The sequence below is a fragment of the Hyperolius riggenbachi genome, chromosome 2 (assembly GCF_040937935.1).
Source record: "Hyperolius riggenbachi isolate aHypRig1 chromosome 2, aHypRig1.pri, whole genome shotgun sequence".
NCBI classification, from domain to species: Eukaryota; Metazoa; Chordata; class Amphibia; order Anura; family Hyperoliidae; genus Hyperolius; species Hyperolius riggenbachi.
This window is the reverse complement of record NC_090647.1, coordinates 288,627,144-288,647,617: the sequence shown is the minus strand read 5'-3', so window position 1 is coordinate 288,647,617 and position 20,474 is coordinate 288,627,144. Positions and strand designations below refer to the sequence as shown.

Genomic DNA, 20,474 nt, shown 5'->3' with positions numbered 1-20,474 from the left:
CTTTCTCCTCCCAGTCTGACTCCTCCCTGCGGGAGATTCTCAGGCTGCTGAAAGGTACTCATTCTCTAGTGCAGTATTCCTTACTGCCTTTGTACCTGTCCTCCAGATATTGTTCTCAAAGTATTACTGTTGCACCAAACACTCATATTACTCAGGTGTCCAGAGGTTAGTAATATATCTGATTATCGGTGATACTGCAGATCATCAATAATCAGGTATATATCTGTATTTTTGGCGATACTGCAGATCACCAATAATCAGACCCTCTCTGTGTTACACCGATCGTTACATTTTGCAAGGAAGAATGGGCAAGGATTTCAGTCTCTAGATGTGCAAAGCTAGTAGAGACATACCCTAAAAGACTGGCAGCTGTAATTGCAGCAAAAGGTGGTTCTACAAAGTATTGACTCAGGGGGCTGAATAATTACGCACACCCCACTTTGCAGTTATTTTTTTTTAAAATGTTTGGAATCATGTATGATTTTCGTTCCACTTCTCATGTGTACACCACTTTGTATTGGTCTTTCATGTGGAATTCCAATAAAATTGATTCATGTTTGTGGCAGTAATGTGGCAGTAATGTGACAAAATGTGGAAATCTTCAAGGGGGCGAATACTTTTGCAAACCACTGTATATCCGCAGGGCTGTACAGAGTATATTGTTTTGTCCCTTAAAGGAGCGCTATCAAACCAAGTGTTCTAAAATGACAATGTACAAATAATGTCCAAGTAGCTGTGTAAACATTTTTCAATATTAAGTATCAGAGGTAAAAGCTTTATTCATTTTGTGTAGAATTTAACTCTATTGGAACAAGTCATTCTCAAAAGGGGTGTATCCTTCAATGTGCAGCCAGTGTTTTTGCATATTTTTGCGTATTTTTATCTGAAAGCAAAAAAAAGTATGAAAAGCTGTGGTGTCACAGACAATTACAAATAATTATAATTATTATTACACTATCCAGCAGTGGCTGGATAGTGTAATGGTTAAGGGCTCTGCCTCTGACACAGGAGACCTGGGTTCAAATCTCGGCTCTGCCTGTTCAGTAAGCCGGCACCTATTTCAGTAAGGAGTTTCTTGGGCAAGTCTCCTTAACACTGCTACTGCCTACTGAGTGCGCTCTAGTGGCTGCCTCGTAAGCGCTTTGAGTCCGACAGGAGATAGGCGCTATACAAATACTGCAATTATTAATTATTATAATTATAACAAGTTACTGTACATTTCCTCTGCTCTCTTCAGACACTTCAGTCAGAGACACAGGACACAGGCAGCTGCTGAGAGCTTTCTCTCACACACAGGGTTAATAGATGCACTGTGAAGGAATTCCCCCTCCCCTAATGGTTTACTCATTTGATTTGAACAGACTTGCCTAGTGAAAGGAATTTGATACAGTAAAAAAAAGAGATAAGCAAGTGAATTGTATACATCATTATTTACCAGCACTTTAGGAACATCCCAGGTTAAAAAAAATATTAATCAATGGTGTTCCTTTAATTGTCCCTCAGAGGAGCTCACAATCTAACATCTATGTATGTATTGTGTAGTGTATGTATCATAGTCTAGGGCCAAATTTAGGGAAAAGCCAATTAACTTACCTGTATGTTTTTAGGATGTGTGAGGAAACCCACGCAGACACAAGGATAACATACAAACTCCATACAGATTTATGCACACACACACACACACACACACACACACACACACACACACACACACACACACACACACACACACACACACACACACACACACACACACACACACACACACACACACACACACACACACACATATATACTGTATGCAGTAGAAGTGGAGCTATTTGAAAAGAGTGCAGGAATTTCACCTTTTGTTTGTGCAATGGCACAGTTTGATCCTCCTCTTTGTTAATGTACAACAAATACAACACATAGCTGGGACTCGGATCGCTGTTGCACAAAGCCTTCAGACATACCAGGAACTGTATGTCACTCAGTAAAAAACGGTCACCTGGTGACTGTGGCTTTCATGTGACTTCAAGGGCCGGAATATAACTACTGCTTGACATGTTCATGAAAAACGACATTAGCTAGTGTGTATGTTTATTTTGTTAATCTTGAAGAAACAGGCCCAAGTCATCCTCTATATTTGCTTCTTAACATATATATGTTCTACATAACTGGCTTTCAATAGGGAGGGGAGGGGGTTGCTTATTCACCCACACACTTGTATCAAAATAAAACATTGCTTACATACCTTCATACTGTTATCAATTTCCAGGCAGTGATTTAATCAGTAAATATTCTTACCTGCTGTAACACATCTCTAGGCTGTTTGCCAATATGTGGTATGTTGGCCACAGGAAGTGCTGGAACTAGCTTTATATTGCATGTTCAGTCTCAATCTCAGCAGGAGTTACAATAGTTGTTAAAATGTATTTCCTTTTCACTAATAGGACCCTTTTCCATAACTGCGATTCTGCCGCAATCCGACAGGTTTTTAGCATGACAGCAATGTGCTTGCAATGCGAGAGAAAAAATGCGGGTGTGAAAATCTTTAAAATTGCTGGATTGCAAAAAAAACAAAAAACAAAACTAAAAAACACAACAACCGCATAGCCGAACAATTGCTGTTTGATTTTCCTAAGAACACAAAAAATGCAGCAGTTGCAGTCGGGAAAATACATGTCGCAAACGCAGCACACCAAACTAAACATCCCCATGTCATTTACATCAGTCTGCAGAGTGCCCAACATTTTACGTTCCACAAGTTATCGGAAACGGATTGCAAAATGCTGCTAGTAGTAAGAGCCCTTATAGTTTGAATTAGGAATTAATTACTTGAATATTTGGAGATGTTGAGGTCCCAGTGAGTCAATAAAGATGACCTAACAGTGCTTAAATAAGGCTATAGCATGTAAAGGCATGAAAATAATGCAACAAGAAAATGGAACAGAGGTAAAAATGTAGAGCCGACCTTTAAATAATTAAGATACACCTGGTTCTACAAACTTTTCTTCTGAGTTTTCTAAACTCAATAGCAGAATACATTTTCAATACCCAACAAGCAAATAGGTATATATGGTACTCAAAATAAGCTCATACATAACGTTGATATTACCTTTTTTTTACCTACTTTATAGTACCTTTTCACTTGCTAGGTACAGGAAAGGTATTTTGTAGATAACTTAAATGAAAAATGTTTTTTTTATTGAAGGCGGGATTTATATACATTTATACTGCAACTCCACTTACCCTAATGTACTTGGGTTGACTTGGTGTGATTGGAGAACACTGGAAAACACGTCACGTTCAGCAAATCAGGCCTGAAAGTTTTAGGAAGTGTTTGCTATAAGGTAGCAAAAGGTTCCAACCCACACTTGGATTACATCAAAACATAGTGGGGATAGGCTAAGAGCTGAGTGAATAAGAGTTTATGCTACTGCAATCCCATGCAGCTCTCACAGCAAGAACTTATTACAAACCATTATTATAGTGAATGGCAGTTGCTCTGTCCAACTGCCAAAAAACTGTGTAGGAAGCAGGGAAGCTGGCCAGCAACATTGTTTAAATCTTTTTTAGGGAATACCTTTATAAAGAATAAAAGCCTTACTGAGAATCCCCTATGAAGAGATGGACTAGTCCAAAACCTGTCACTTCTGTCAGATTTCAACTGCCTACTGTAAGTGACAGCAACATCGGAGAGAATTCATTTATGGCTCATTTTACGCTGGAAAAAACATACTTCTTATTTGTCTATGTTTGCACATATATTACATTTTACAATTTTTCACCATAGTGCCCCTTTAAGTGCACTATGCTCAGGGTCCCTTTCTTAAGGGCTCTTTCACACTAGAGGCTGCGGTAGAAAAGGCTGAAACTCAGCCTTTTGCTTAACGCCAATACATAGCATTTTCAAAGCGTTCTACAGCTCATATGAAAACGTCCTTTTTTTTTTCTTCTATAAAAATAAGTGAACAAGTCAGCTGTAAAACGCTTTGAAAACGCTGAAGTTGGCGTTTTCCATTGACTATCATTGAAACGCCAACAGCCAACTTCGGCTGTAAACAGCCCTGAAAAAGCTCCTGGGAGCGTTGAAACGCAACGCTCCAAAATGCCGAGTTAGATGTGAAAGGTAAAATGAAAGTCTATGGACTTTCATTTTACCTTGGAAAACGCCAACTTCGGCTGTGGCGTTAAAACGCCGAAAAAGTCCCCTGGTGTGAAAGGGCCCTCAGAAAAACATTATCACAGCATATGCTGTGGTGCCTACACTTGCACAACAGCTTCAGCACCACCACCTCACTTCAGCACCAGTTCAGTATCTAACAAGGGGACAGGGTCGGGGAGAGTTCACTTACTTGCGCTTTTCACGGCACATTTCAGGTGACTCCAAGACTTCTGACTTTGGAAGAAGGAGTCATGGGAAATGCACTATGAAGCGCATGTAAGTGAACTGCCTCTGTCCGCTTGTTTGGTACTGAAATGGTGCTGAAGTATGGTGTCCTGCAGTGTTCTGGTGTTAATATGCCGAATTCGAACACCAGCACTACCAACAATTATTCCTTAGTAGGCCTGAGGAATGCCAGATATCTCTATATGCCTAAAAAAAGCACATAACAGAAACTGATGGCATTAGTGGAATTCTACCAAATGCACAAACAGGGTGCAGATACTTCAGCGCCAATAACCTCTTATGTGCATATGCCAGCTAACAATCAAACCATGCTGCTGCTGAGACTCTAATCAACTGTGGGGAAAACTGCCCAAAGGGATAATAATCCTTACTAAATATTTGTATATATTGCAAGCATCTTAGCACACTGTATTACACTGCTATGTCTGTGATAGTATTTAAGACTATACAATAATTATATTATCCTTGTGGTCATATCGTCCTGCATGATATACAGTATATACAGTATACCATATATATAGGCAATTGACTGGTTGGATTGTTCAACTCTCCCTCTACCTAAGTGGATTGGTCAGCTCTCCCTGTTTTTTAGAGAGGTATGGAAGAATAGATTGCTCTGTCCCCATAAAACACACTTCTTTCACCCTTCTGGCCCACCCTTGTATCCTATTTACTTCCTCCTCTGCTTCTCAGATCTCGCACATGTGTGCCTGCGCCGCTTCACTACAGTCCACAGCAGTGAGATCTGAAAGTCGGTAACAGGATAGGGCGTATGACCCGGCATCAATGACACCCGGCATATAAGATGACCCCTGACTTTTCAGATGATTTTCAAGGGTTAAAAAGTTGTCTTATACGCCAGAATATACAGTATATATAGTACTGAAGTGGAGTAACTCTTTAATAGTTAAATATATGGATATTATTATTATTAATCAATACAGCACCAGCAACTCCCCCAATCAATAATAACTCCTGAAGACGCCGTAGCAGTGAAACCTAGGTTGGGCTGGAGCCTGGAGGGCGGGCAAGCACATACCTTATGCATCTGCGGAAAGCAATTAGTGGTTACATGCACGTGGGTCCTGTTTGCAGGGACCCGCTATGTAAGGGATTTTAACTGGACTTTTAGATTGTGGAAAGAGAATAAAGGCTTTGATATATTTTATCAGTCTTGACCCTGATGCCATGGACACCTGTGAGAATGTGTTGCACGGGGTGACTATAGGTGGCTAAAGGTTTTGCAAAGCGCTAAGGAATTGCTGAATCAATAATAATAACAAACAATTTGAAGCATATCCAGCCATCACATTGCAGATACATTTTAACTTTCCATAGAGGACAGTGTGTATGAGAAGCAGCTTGAGAAATGAACAATTTTATCCCTTAGTAGGCCCGAGGAATGCCAGATATCTCCCTATGCCCAAAAAAGCACATAACAGAAACTGATGGCATTAGTGGAATTCTACCAAATGCACAAACAGGGTGCAAATAACGTGTATCTCAGCACTGCTTAACTTTGATGGAAACATATCAGAGCCAATAGTAGATATAAAGCCACTGATTCATTTTTGTTTTTTATAATGTGGAAAGGGGGTTTTGGTCTTGTATCGTTTTCTGTGCCCCTGTCTGGTAAGTTTCCCTCTCTACTAGTCTGGAAATGAGTAAATTCTCTCTGAAAGAGGCAGAGATAATGTCAATATTTTTATTTATTGTTTTTGTAAAATGGGGAGGGGTTAGCAGCCCTTTCAAATTAATATTGTTGTCATCCCTGAGACCTCCATAGTTAATGTGAAAGTCATTGAAGTCCATGGGAGTCCCATAAACAGGAAGTGAGAATAATCCTGCCAATGGGAACTCTAGCCCTTTTCAACACTTTGCAATATGTATATAAATATATGTATATATGTATATGTATATATGTATTCATATATATATATATATATATATATATATATATATATATATATATATATATATATATATATATATATATATATATATATATATATATATATATATATACATACCTTTTAAAATTGGTATACAAACTGAATCATAACACTAATTGTCAAAAAAAGACTGTAGAGAGAAGTATTTGAAGAATGTTTACATGAATCATGCAAAACCGAGGCACTGGAATTATTTATTCAATAAACATACAATTTACTAGCGTTACTGTAATGTAAATTGCCCTAGTGCCAAGAACATTAAAAAAAGTGAAATGGCCTGCAGACACAAGACCTCCATAGTTAATGTGAAAGTCATTGAAGTCTATTGGAGTCCCATAAACAGGAAGTGAGAATAATCCTGCCAATGGGAACTCTAGCCCTTTTCAACACTTTGCAATATGTATATAAACATATGTATATATGTATATGCATATATGTATATGTGTATATATATATATATATATATATATATATATATATATATATATATATATATATATATATATATACACACACACCTTTTAAAATTGGTATACAAACTGAATCATAACACGAATTGTCAAAAAAGACTGTAGAAAGAAGTATTTGAAGAATGTTTACATGAATCATGCAAAACCAAGGCACTAGAATTATTAATTCAATAAACATACAATTTACTAGCGTTACTGTAATGTAAATTGCCCTAGTGCCAAGAACATTAAAAAAAGTGAAAAGGCCTGCAGACACAAGTCCATGGTGAATTGTATCACTGCCTCAGTAATGCATTATTTCACTGAAGCTGAACCCCCTGAGCTCTTAAGCGTCCAGCCATAGAACTTCCAAGTATGGTAAGAAAGCTTATTTGGAACAGTTGAGGAGCGCTCCAGTTGAACATAGGCTTAACATACTTGGAAGTCTTATGGCTGTTTGCGTATAGATTGCACTAGAGGTTGACCCCACTGATGTACACATATACAATTTATAGTAGGCCTGTCTACAGGTATTCTGGGAACAAGTACAGCATAAATACATACATAAAGAAACAACAACATTGTAAGATCGCTCTCTGGAAAGTGTTAGTGTTTCTCTGTAGCCAGCCATATTACTGCACAAGATTGTTTGCACATAGATCTCACTATTCATCAGTGTTATGAGCTTATGGGGTTACATTGATAAATACTGCACAATCTTCCACAATCCAGGGATTACTGCCTTTGCTGGGAATTATGGATTCTATAGGCAGATATTTCACTGACTTGTTTCTGGATCAGTTATTAAAACCACACATTTCCAACTTTAAATGGTGCAGAATGCCTTAATTTGGCTTAATGTATTCATGATCACAGTACCAGAGACTTGTTCAGAATATATACGTTATATATACTGTGTATATATATATATATGTATGTATATATGTATATATATATATATATATATATATATATATATATATATATATATATATATATATACACACACACACATATATACCTGTCCATGATTTCTTTTAGATTTGTTGTAAGAGCCACATTAATTGAATGAGCCTTTGGAAGATTATCTGGGTTTTGTGTGATTTCTTGTCTTGTGAATTAATTCATTCATTATTGTGTAAAGTGACAAAGACAGTACCTTCATCTGGTTTAGCTAATTTCACTGTGCTATTTTACTGAAGGAGACATAACAATATGATTACTTGTGCGCAGAAATTCCTGCTCATCTTAATCACCATCCTACAGCTCGGTATACCATCCTAAACATGCATGTTCCTAGGTGTCCTGGGTATGGCTGGGGCACGCACCTGGGTGGAAACTATTGCATGTGCATACGCATGTCTGAAAGTTTATGCAGTACTCAGTTCTGTTAGTTATGAGCAGCCGAGGCATAGGCTGGAGAGGCTCCAGCCTCAGCCGGGCCGAGGCATAGGCTGGAGAGGCTCCAGCCTCAGGGCGCAGTGTAGGAGGGGGCGCACAATTCATTCAGCTGTCATTCCTAATTGCGTTTGAAGCAGAAAGAAATAAGAAAAGGAGATACATAAAAGTGACTACAAGCCATATAACTAGAGATTAAGGTGTTGGGGGCCCTGGGGAGCCTCTTAGTCTAATAGCAATCAGTGTGTGACGGCTGGGGTGGGAGGGATGGAGGGGCGCACTTTGATGTCTCAGCCTTGGGTGCTGGAGGACCTTGTCCCGGCTCTGGTTATGAGTGGTTCTAGGTAATATTTCCAAGGCTCATATTACTTCTCTTGATCACCAGTCTTGTCTGAAACTCTTGATCTGTTACTTGGATACTGACCTCAGCTATTTATCATGCTTTGCCTGCCTGCAGCCAGTACTGACCTCTTGCCTGTCTCTTGCCCTGCTAGTCTTTTGCTTGACCAGGCCTCAGCTAGCTCACTGACTTCATCTTCTCCACATTGCAGGGTCCTACCTGTTCTCTCTATTTTAAGTGGAGTAATCCCAGTGGATAAAATATGCTTCCATGTTGACATATTATTGATATTGGGTCTACAATATTTACACCACTGAAGGTGGTGCAAAATTCTGTATTTTCTTTGATTGGTATAAAAAATAAAACACGAGTGTCAAGTTCACAGTAGCATGAGCAACTGGATGTTTGCTGCATTCAAATATGTCTCACATAAAAGTGTGCTTGATCATGAGCGGCTGGTAAAAGGGGTTAAGAGTCCTTAGCAGCCAGCAGAGTTCATGCAAACTGAATGGTGGTATGCAACTTCCAAGTCTGGTGTCCCAAGTTCACAGGATTGCTGTGGCTTGCTGGAGTGACTCAATCTTGCTAGCTCCGGCTGGTGGCTTTGAGAGAGAGTGCTCGCTGCCACTGGTAACATGTCCAGCTCTCCATGCATCTCCTCTCCGAGTACATATTGTGGTGGTGCCGCTCAGTGTGGCGTGGAGAGAGCCGAGTGACGGCTCTACCTGCTGCCGCTAAACTCAGAGGCATCTTTACAAAAGAGAAAAAAAACATTTATATTGCACTTTTCTCCTGGCGGACTCAAAGCGCCAGAGCAGCAGCCACTAGGGCGCGCTCTATAGGCAGTAGCAGTGTTAGGGAGACTTGCCAAAGGTCTCCTACTGAATAGGTGCTGGCTTACTGAACAGGCAGAGCTGAGATTCGAACCCCGGTCTCCTGTGTCAGAGGCAGAGCCCTTAACCATTACACCATCCAGCCACCACCCTGGCATTCTATTAAATGCGCCAGGGTGGCGGCGCGGCAGTATTTAATTTTTTTTTAAATCATGTAGTGCACATCACCTAGTGCTAGCTACATGATTGCCCCCTCCCTGCGGCATCCCTCCCACCCCTCCAATCCCCGCCGGCGCATATGCCCATAAGGTAATCCAATTTCTGAACGGGATTTCCTTTAGGGCTTCCCCCATCATCGGGAGTCCCGCTCCACCCCTCAGCGCTGCCTGACACTGATTGGCCAAGCTGCGCACTGGGTCTCGGGGGGGGGGGCGTGTAACGCGGCGGGTAGCGGCGCATCGGCGGCGATCGTCCTAAACACGCAGCTAGCAAAGTGCTAGCTGCGTGTTTTAAAAAAAAGTGAAGAAAATCGGCCCACTAGGGCCTGAGCGGCACCCTCCGGCGGTAATGGACGAGCTGAGCTCGTCATTACCGCCAAGGAGGTTAAATACTATTCCCCCTACCATTTGTAGCAACTCGGAGGAAGATATAATTTGGGGTCTGGTAGCCACCATAGCTACGCGGGGTGTGCATCATATCATTGCTGCTATGATGGCGCCCAGCTTCGGAGATAACCTGCTTTGCTCCTCTCCATCCTCTGCTCCCTCCTTAGTTCACAAGTGGTATGGTGCCCAGCGCACACCACTGGTTGTACTCCTGACAGGAACTTAGCTGGGTAGTAGTGTAGTGAAGTCACTATTGCAGCTTTCACTTACATGTTTTGGGAGGTCTGCCTCCCATTTATCAGAGCTAGCTGCTTGTTTGCTTGGTAGATGCTATATTCCATTAGGCTCCGTCCACTTCCATTCATTCAGGATGGAAGACTGGTTATCCAAGATATTGCTGACTTTAAACAAGAGGCTGAAAGACAATTGATTGATGGGACGATGTATAAGACATTGTCTATAAATTCCACCATGCAGTTCCTCAAAGAGCTTGAAACCTTTCTGAGAAATGGCAAGGAACAAAGCATTATCAACCAAGAAGAATTGACATATTTATATAGGGATATACCCCAGAATGAGGGTGTATTACCACCTACCAAAGATACACAAACATTGGAGACACCACCTGGGAGACCAATAATCTCGGGCAACTGATTCAATGATTGTGAACCTATCAATGTATTTCTAAAAGTATATAACTATAGTTGCACATTAAGATATTGATTGCCATCTCATCCATCTATACACTGAAGACCAAATAGCATAATTTGGAGTACAAACTTCAGGATCGGATTCATGATTGGATGTTTTTTTTTTTAAATTTTTTGGGACATTCTGGATTTCCTAATTTTTGATTTTTACTGATTTTCTTGGCAGACCTTACAAACTTTTTTTATCGCATGGAGGGTGATTGAATTTTTATACTATATAAAGAATTGTGAATTGCCATTATATAATTTACTGTTATCGTATTTGTGATATTTAACCACAGAACTATTAAACTGCAAATTATTGCTACCTAGTGAATATCCACTTTGGTAGTCCTGTAGCAATAAGATTTAATTCCTTATTATGTTGGATTTACTATTGTCAACCTGGTATTATCCGGTAGCGCAGTTAGAAGCTTTTCACACATTTATGTCAATTTCATTGGTGCGAGGGCCTCCCCTTTTCTCAAACTAGCAGCTGATTTGGTATTAACTCTTTTAGAGTCAGGCGCTACACTTAGTGACAAGACAAACAGTCCCAAACACTGTGTAAGGCTTGTATAGAAACATGATTATTGTTTGTTTTAATTGTAAATTGAACACATTGGGTGATGATTATAATATTATAATAGTGCCAGCTATATCGAGAGTTAAATGATACCCGAAGTGACATGTGACATAAGATAGACATGGGGTCTATGTACAGTGCCTAGCACACCAATAACTATGCTGAGTTCCTTTTTTTCTTTCTCTGCCTGAAAGAGTTAAATATCAGGTATGTAAGTTGCTGGCTCAGTCCTGACTCAGACAGGAAGTGACTACACTGATAAGAAAGTCCGACTATAAAACACTTTCCTAGCAGAAAATGGCTTCTGAGCGCAGGAAAGAGATAAAAAGGGTGAATTGTTCATAGATTTTAGCTCTGGCATACTTCAATGAATGTGTCATTGAGCAAAAACAATAAAACAGTTAAAACTTAAAATGTATATTTAAACATAAAGTAAAACTGTGGAATATCTTAAAAATAATAAAACACTGACTGAAAAAGGAGGTACCAGGGAATAGAATACTCAAACACTATTGTCTAAATGACATGCCCTATAGGTACATAAAAAGTAGTATACACTTTATTATCAAACATACAACATACACATTCCACCATATTTGCAAGTATTACAATTTCCCCCCATAGTATAGCGCAAGTGAGAGCTCTGACTTGGGCTATACTATGGGGGGCAATGTGTAATACTTGTAAATATGGTGGAATGTGTATGTTGTATAGCACTTTGTATATATGTATAGCACTTTCTGAGGAAGCCGTTTAGGTGAAATGTGATCATATTAAGGTCTATGTACAGCACCATGCACGTTTTGTAGTTCCTCTTTCTATTACCTCCCCACTTTGGAGTCGTATGGGATCAATATTTTTTGAGGTGCCTGCAGCTAGCATTTGATATATGACTTTGGACCGTCACACTCTGGTCCCATACTTCTCTTTCAGTGAATTGAGCAACCTATCTGTGGGATAGCTACACCCCACTTTGTTACTACTTACAAGTGGAGGTGGATCAGCCAGGACCCCCATGGTTGATGATTGCAGTTCCCTATATAGGATTTTCACTTGAGACACACAAATACATAGTGGTGTCCCTTTTTTAAACTATATATTTTTTACAATAAAGTGAATACTACTTTTTATGTACCTATAGGGCATGTCGTTTAGACAATAGTGTTTGAATATCTTAAAAAGTCATTTTTAGGAGAAGGAAGATAGATACAATCGTTTATTTCATTAGTTTATTTTCGCCTCGGGTGTCCTTTAAGCATTATCTACTATATTATAGCTTCATTGGGCCCCTTACTTTTGTAATGTGTCCCTAATGTTACACTTTAACTAGTTTCTACATCCATAAAATTGCAAGGCTAAATGTAGTCTGACGGCAGCGAGTTCACTACCTCCTTTGCAGAAGGTATGTGCCGTAATCAGGATTTATGTATTGCATACCGCTTACATGTCTGTTTGGAAAACCTCTGCTAAAGGTTATAGGTTGCCCCCAAGCTGATCAGTGCCTTGTTGGAACTATCTGCCATTCTTAACATTCTGACAGCTCACCTGTGACTTGCCAGATGTGAGGGTGTTGCTCCACTTTCCTCTTTGCAGCTAGCTATGAGCTCAGCACTGTGTCCTTAAATGACTATGTGAAGAGACCTACAATAATAAAAAAACAAGTAAACACAAAGTAAGCCTCTGTTTACAGTATAGATTTACTATATGAAACAGCTGTATAAAATGACTCATTTTACAGAGTAAGGAAATGTTACAAGTGTCTATGGCCTTTAAAATGTAGCCCTGAAGGGACAAGTGAAACCATTCTTCTAATTGGGTACACACATCCTACTTTCTGAAACATACTAGGATCAACTAAAAAGGATTAGGACACACCTGAATGAAGTGTCCACTGATCCTTTGAGCACCTGGGTCACACTGATGCCCATTCCTCATATTTCCCTTGCAGCAGGCAGATGTGGCGCTCATGTGACGTTCTTATAGTTTTTTTTTTTCTGTATCGCGTAATATAAAGCTTTGATGCAGCACTCAGAAAGATCTGGAGCCTGTTTATGTGTGCTCACAGTGCATACATTTTACCAGCATACATGCAAGCAACATTACAAGCACAAAGACTTGGGACTATAGGGGTAAAGTATTCTGCCTAGAACAGTGATCTGCAAACTTGGCTCTCCAGCTGTTAAGGAACCACAAGTCCCATAATGCATTGCAGGAGTCTGACAGCCACAGTCGTAATCCATAAAGGCAAATGCATTGTGGGATTTGTAGTTCTTCAACAGCTGGAGAGCTAAGTTTGCAGATCACTGGCCTAGAACTGCCACCAGAAGCACCTTCTTATTCCAGGCACAGCGGTGGAAAGAAGCACCCAGGAAGGATAAAACACATTAAAATTGTTAAAATGGAAAAAAAAAAAACTTAGAGATGACAATGGATATGGAGTAAGAAATTAAGTTTATTTTCACAAGGCAATACATATCGTGAGCAAGTACAGCTCACTTCATCAGGACAAATATCAGTACCTGATTATTATAATAGCCTGGCATTGAGTTCCTCTAGGAAAAAGATAATTTATATTTCATTTAACTCTGAAAGAAAATCAACATTTATACATGAATGCATAGACATTAGAGATGGCTCGAATATCCGATTTTCAGTTCGCGAACTTCCGCAAAAGTTTGGTTCGTGCGAACTTCCGCGAACCGCAATAGACTTCAATGGGGAGGCGAACTTTGAAAACTAGAAAAATTTATGCTGGCCACAAAAGTAATGGAAAAGATGTTTCAAGGGGTCTAACACCTGGAGGGGGGCATGGATGAGTGGGATGGACGCCAAAAGTCCGGGGAAAAATCTGGATTTGATGCAAAGCAGCGTTTTAAGGGCAGAAATCACATTGCATGCTAAATTGCAGGCCTAAAGTGCTTTAAAACATCTTGCATGTGTATACATCTATCAGGGAGTGTAATTAGAGCACTGCTTCACACTGACACACCAAACTCACGGTGTAACGCACCGCAAACAGCTGTTTGTGTTGTGACGGCCGTGCTGGACTGGTGCGCACCATGGCCAGAGTGCAGGCCGTGGCGGTTTTCAAGCCCATATGGTCGGGCTGTGGTAGCTCAATGATAGAACAACAGTGACTGTCAGGTAAGTATATGCAGTGATGGGTATTACAATGTGCACCTGTCACACACAGACAGGTACCGGACAGGCACAGTGACACTGCGTGCACTCACGTAGGTGGGTGGGTGCACAGTGAACAACAGGTAGGTATATGCAGTGGGTATTACAATGTGCACCTGTCACACACACAGGTAGTAGTCATTGAATGTGCTGGGCCTGGCAGTGGCACACACAGTAAGAATTAGCAAGGCTGTCTATGCAACACAAGTGTCAGTGGGACACACAGAAAAAAAAATAGACCACAAGAACAAGATTAGCTCTCAAAAGAGCTGTTGTGGGGTGCTTTTTTAGCAATAAGAATCAGCAAGGAGCAAGCTAACAAGCCTACAAGAGCCTAACTAAGTTTTCCCTATGAGAGACTGAGAGTCTGCAGCAGCTATCCCTTCACTAATTACTGCAGGCACACAAGTGAGTAAAAAGCCTGATGTTGCCTGCCTTTTATAAGGGGGGGTGGGGCTCCAGGAGGGAGTGTAGCCTAATTGGCTACAATGTGCCTGCTGACTGTGATGTAGAGGGCCAAAGTTGACCCTCATGATGCACTATGGCTGCGAACCGAGCTTCCGGAAAAGTTAGCGGTTCTCCGTGATCGCGAACCACGGAAGTTCGCCGGTAACCCGTTCGGGCCATCTCTAATAGACATGTATTTTAATTATTGCTATCTTTTTTTTACATTAGTGGTCCTTTAAAAAGACGCTGAGGTGAAAAAAAAATATGATATAATGAATTGGTTTTGTAGTACAGATAATTACATTAATAGCAAAGAAAATATTATCATATTTTTATTTTCAGTTATATAGTGTTTTTATAACAGTGCATCATTCTCTAATATTTGCAGTTTACACACTACTCAGCATTGTAAATGATTTTACAGAGCAGGCCAGTGAACTTTTGAACTCTCCTCTGGAGAGAAAAAGAAAATAGAGTGACTGACAGTTGAGATAACAAGCTTCAGAAGACAGAGCTCTCTATGACTTTGAAAGTCATGGAGCTCAACGGCTCTTTTGCATAGATAAGAATTGGAGTTTCTTAACTCTTCCTGTACTGGAAACAATATTATACTTATGTCTCTGCTCCTAATGTTTTATTTCTGTACTACACATACAAATCATTATATCATCATTTTTTTTCCGCTTAAGAGTCTCTTTAAGTAATTTTTCTTACACAGTAAAACCTTGGATTGAGTGTAACCTGGTTTAAGAGTGTTTTGCAATACAAGCAAAAAAGTTTGTGAAATTTTGACTTGATATACAAGCAAAAAAAAGTATACATGCGTTACAGCATCACAACTGAGCCGATAGTTCCTCTCCCTTTGGAGCTGCAAGATTGTACTTAATCATACTTAATCTAAGTGTAGAGACTGTGCAAAGTCACATTTCCACAAAATCCTCAAAAGTAACTGTCAATGGATAAGTTCCATGTTAAAGCCACACAGAAGAAAAAAGGTTGGGGCGAGCCAACAAATGGCAATGATTCTGTTAGTTATAGTTAAAGTCTTGTTTGCATTTTTATTTTATACTATTTTACTATAACTATCTTTTGATTGTGGAACAAATCAACTGGGTTTCCATTAATTCTTATGGGGAAATTATCTTTGATATAAGAGTGTTTTGGATTACAAGCATGTTTCCGGAACAAATTACACTTGCAAACCAAGGTTCCACTGTACTTCTGAAACAAATGATATCAAACAGACACATGTAAAGGACAACTGAAGTGAGACATATATGAAGGCTGCCATATTTATTTCCTTTAAAACAATGCCAGTTGCCTGGTAGCCCCGCTGATCTATTTGGCTGAAGTAGTGTATAAATAACACCAGAAACAAGTATGCAGCTAATCTTCTCAGATTTGACAATAATGTCATAAACACCTGATCTGCATATGCTTGTTCAGGGTCTATGGCTAAAAGTATTATAGGCAGAGGGTCAGCAGGATAGCCAGGCAACTGGTATGGCTTAAAAGGAAATAAATATGGCAGCCTCCATATCCTTCTAGCTTCAGTTGTCATTTAAAGTGAAATTAGGGGCAAAGGGATTTTACTCTTTTTTTTTTTTTTTTTTTTTAAAGGGATTGTCATCTGTATTACAGAAACAAAAATTTCATCTTCAGGATCACTCGAGTGTTTGTATAACCAAGTGTAGAAGGCAGTGCTGGAACTGTTTGTCAGCAATATTTCTAGGTTGTTTTATGCAGGGCTGTTATGTGCCTCAAGTAAGGTCTAAAGCTGAATCCTCACCGTAAAGACGCAGGAAGAGCAATACAGCTACGTTACCCCATGTCGAGCTTTCCCCGATCCACCTTTCTACTGGCGGGTGCACACGACGTTACGTGATGTTACACGATCAATAGATCATGGTACTTTGCGCAGAGTGGTCGGGTAATCTCAGATCCGCCATGATGTTCATTATCACTGAGCCGTTTGCGTGATCGTGCACATGTACCTACATCAGGAGATCGCAGAAACAATCGCTCATCACACAGAAAAATATCGCCGATCATCGGAAAAATTGTCTGCAAAATCACATAGAGGGTACGAGCCTTTAGACTGCTTGTTAGGTTATGGCATTAAGCTAAGTGTCATGATGTCATGTCAATGCATTGCTCCTCCTTTAGATCTTCAAAAAAAGGCACTTTCAAATGCATTGCATGACTTTTACAGCATTGAGGCAGTGGAGGTCATTTCTTAGCAATGATTTCAAAACAGGGATTGACATATTGTTTTCAAAACATCTTTATTAACGGAAATGTCTTCCATTAACAAAAATGTTTTGAAAACAATATGTCATCCAGTTAAACAAACTGGGTTAATAGTGTTGAATATACAACCGCATATTGCATCTTTGAGTCCGCAAGGAGAAAAGCGCAATATAAATGTTATTTGTCTTGTCTTGTCTTATAGTATGCAAACCTGGAGTTCTACTCAGGATATAGTGATACTACGGAGTTCCGTAGTTATTTGTGTGAAAAAGTTTTATATCTTACAAAGATGAAAATTCAGTCTTTGGTCAAATACACCATGTTACCTAGACATGACTTGGGGATCTCAGCTCTGCTTTGAACTGTCAAGACCTCAAGGCAGTAACCTTTTCTTTCAAGATTACTTCATAATTTGCTTCTTTTTCAGGAACTTTGACACCATTCCCCGAGGATGAAGATATTTCTCCTTGCTTCACTTCTGCTCTGCGTCGGTGTGATTGAAGACGTCACCAGCCACAGGTCTCGCACCCGACGTGAGCTGGCCCCAGGACTTCACACCCTTGGCATTAGAGATCCAGGTGGTTCATACTGCCAGAGGAGAGATTCTTGTTGCCCTGGAAGAAATGATGTCTGTACAATGCCCTATATGGACACCATCTGCTACTGTGATCTATTCTGCAATCGAACAGTGTCAGACTGCTGCCCTGATTTCTGGGAGTTTTGTTTACATATAAGCCCACCAGCAAATATTAAGAACGGTAAGATTAATGTCACCTTATTTTCAGTATGTATTTATAGTAATGAATTTGCTAAAGAGTAGCCTAAAAGATTTACCTTTTCTTTCCATGGTGTCATAAGCTTTGATATGGAAACTTAAAAATGTGGGCGCCCACTAGCAGCCAAAGTTTGGGCACCACCATAGGCACCCAGGAAACATTGTTAAAGAGAATCTGTACTCTAATATTCTTACAATAAAAAGCATACCATTCTATTCATTATTTTCTCCTGTGCCCCTCTGTGCTGTTTCTGCCACTCTCTGCTGCAATCCTGGCTTGTAATTAACAGTTTTAGGCAGTGTTTACAAACAAACTAACCAGCTTCTAATAGGCTCAGCTAAGCATAGTGTGTGAGTCATTCAGAGTATGCAGGGGGCCTGCAGAGGGTGTGTATCGCTTCTACCAATCACAAGCAGCCCTGCACATTCCACACAATCAAGCTTTAGCCCGACAAACAGGACAGAGGAAAGATACATTGATTTATTACAGAGACAGTGCAGTTAGGAAAGACTGCAGTAAGCCAGAGCAGATTAGAACAGGCATAGGAACTTATAGGATAGAAGAACTAAGGCTGAAAAATTTGTTACAGAGTCTCTTTAAGAAAGGGCTCCCGCAGTGCCTGTTAAATATCGGAAGTCGGAAGTCGGGGCTGACTGCAATACAAAATGCAATCACAAATAGTGGGCGCTTGCGCATCATCATTATGGTGGCCATACATGGTACAATAAAAACGTTCGATTATCCCGTTTATTCGATCTAAATGATCGAATCAAATAAAAGTTGAAAATATTTTTTTTTCGATCAAGAAATTTGAACGATTATGCCGTTTTTTCGAGAAAAATCAGATCGAGCATGCTGGAAAAATCTTTATATTCGGGCTAACGGAATAGTCAAACTAAATTATCTAATCGAAAAAAAATGAAAAATTGTACCATGTATGGCCACCTTTAGTAGCGCATGTTACCTTAGCAACGGTCACACTATTTGAGTACCACAGGTCTTGCTAATAGGGTAACTTACGGTGCACAGTGCTGGTTGCTGTGCAATGCCTGTGCATGGCAATACTACCAAGCTCATCTGGCAAGTCCACTATATTTTAAGGCTGTTTAAAGTGAAATTCCATCTTTGTTAGAAAAACATTGTTGTGACACGTATAAGCCATACAGAAGTAATTTAGTAAATGTTATTAAAAACAATCTTTCCAGTTTGGTTTGCAGCTTGCTGGGCATTTCTGAGAAAGAAATTGGTATATTGTAAGCTAGGTGGACACGCTAGATTAAACTTGGCCATGGTGGACAATAATGTCTACATATGTTGAGAGTGTAGCGTGCGTACAGAGGCATGTCATCGAGCGATCCACCTGGAGGGCAGTATTCTCCCTAACCTTCCCGCTTGCTCTGTGACACTCTGCATGCACAGAACATCAACAAGACGAATAATTAGAAAGAGAAAGATTAGAAATAAAAGAGCAGGAGAGAGACAGCACAGCTTTTTCAACACAAGAGAGGTAAAAAAAAAAATGTTGTACTTATTAAAGAACTGGGAACTACTTTAGAACCTGACGATTTGTCAGCTATATGGACGAATATTCCTAAAATTTCTGTGAACGCTAATCTAATTGAAGTCAATTATAAGCTCCTTCTTAGATGGTACCTAGTCCCCTCTTGTATAGCAAAATATAACAGAAACGCCTCCTCACTCTGCTTCAGGGGCTGTAGTATCCCAGGGACTCAGGATCACATTTGGTGGAAATGTACCAAGGTTCCCCGGCTTTAGATGAGAGTCTGCACCTGGGCCTCCTCCCTAATCAACAAACCAGTTCCCAGAGATCTAGCACATGTGTTGTTAGGGCTCCCCTACCCTGATTTAACTAAAGCACAGAATGCTCTCATCTTCTATATTTTTACTGCCACTAAGCTAACCATAGCTGCTGCTTGGCGAACACTTCCCTTATCATTTGACTTAGTCAGAAGCAGATTGTCCTATATACTCTTCTTTGAAAAGCTAAGAGCTAGAATGCTAGACAAAATAACTAAATTCAATAAAATATGGCTACCTTTTATGCAATATCTTCTAGGTTCAGAGGGCAGCTCCAGGGTGAATAATCTATAATCTTGCCTGACTCTTTGGTTCGTCCCGTTCCTCTCTTTAGCTACGATTGGTCGGGCTGTGTGGTTTCCCCGCCTCATACCTCCCTATGCTTCTGTTTCGATTTCCTCCTACTTCTTATTCCCTCTTCCTATTGACTAAACTTCTTCTTCCCTCCTCTTTTCTTTTTCTCCCTGTCTCTTCCCCCTCTCAGTTCCGTACATTCCTAGCGCAGGATTACTCCTACATTGGCATCCCTGCACCTATACTATGCCTACACTACACTGATCAGAAAATCCTACCTGCTCCCACTGGGGGGTTGTCACCAGTAACGCTATTCTGAACAAGGGGTGGGCCCCTGTCCAGCCACCTTGTGGTCCTATGAATGGACAGGAGTGTCACCCTAAACAATTTATCACGCAAATCGTGCTTGCTTATAACAACATTAAGATATGTATTAACTGTATGCTCATTATCAACCAAGAATA

The 20,474-nt window shown here is 40.1% G+C and overlaps 1 protein-coding gene and 1 long non-coding RNA gene across 2 annotated transcripts in view; one reads left to right on the top strand and one right to left on the bottom strand.

Moving 5' to 3' along the window:
• The window catches only part of LOC137546440 (uncharacterized), a 36,950-nt gene extending 33,483 nt beyond the window's left edge, over positions 1 to 3,467 (bottom strand). The window contains exon 1 of the long non-coding RNA XR_011026255.1: positions 3,232 to 3,467. This is a non-coding gene — a long non-coding RNA (uncharacterized lncRNA). The remainder of the gene's footprint in view (positions 1 to 3,231) is intronic.
• The window catches only part of TINAGL1 (tubulointerstitial nephritis antigen like 1), a 92,209-nt gene that overhangs the window by 10,625 nt on the left and 61,110 nt on the right, over positions 1 to 20,474 (top strand). Inside the window, exon 2 of the mRNA XM_068268914.1 lies at positions 17,550 to 17,880. Within this exon, the coding sequence (XP_068125015.1) occupies positions 17,574 to 17,880 (307 nt within the window). The 5' untranslated portion in view covers positions 17,550 to 17,573. The remainder of the gene's footprint in view (positions 1 to 17,549; positions 17,881 to 20,474) is intronic.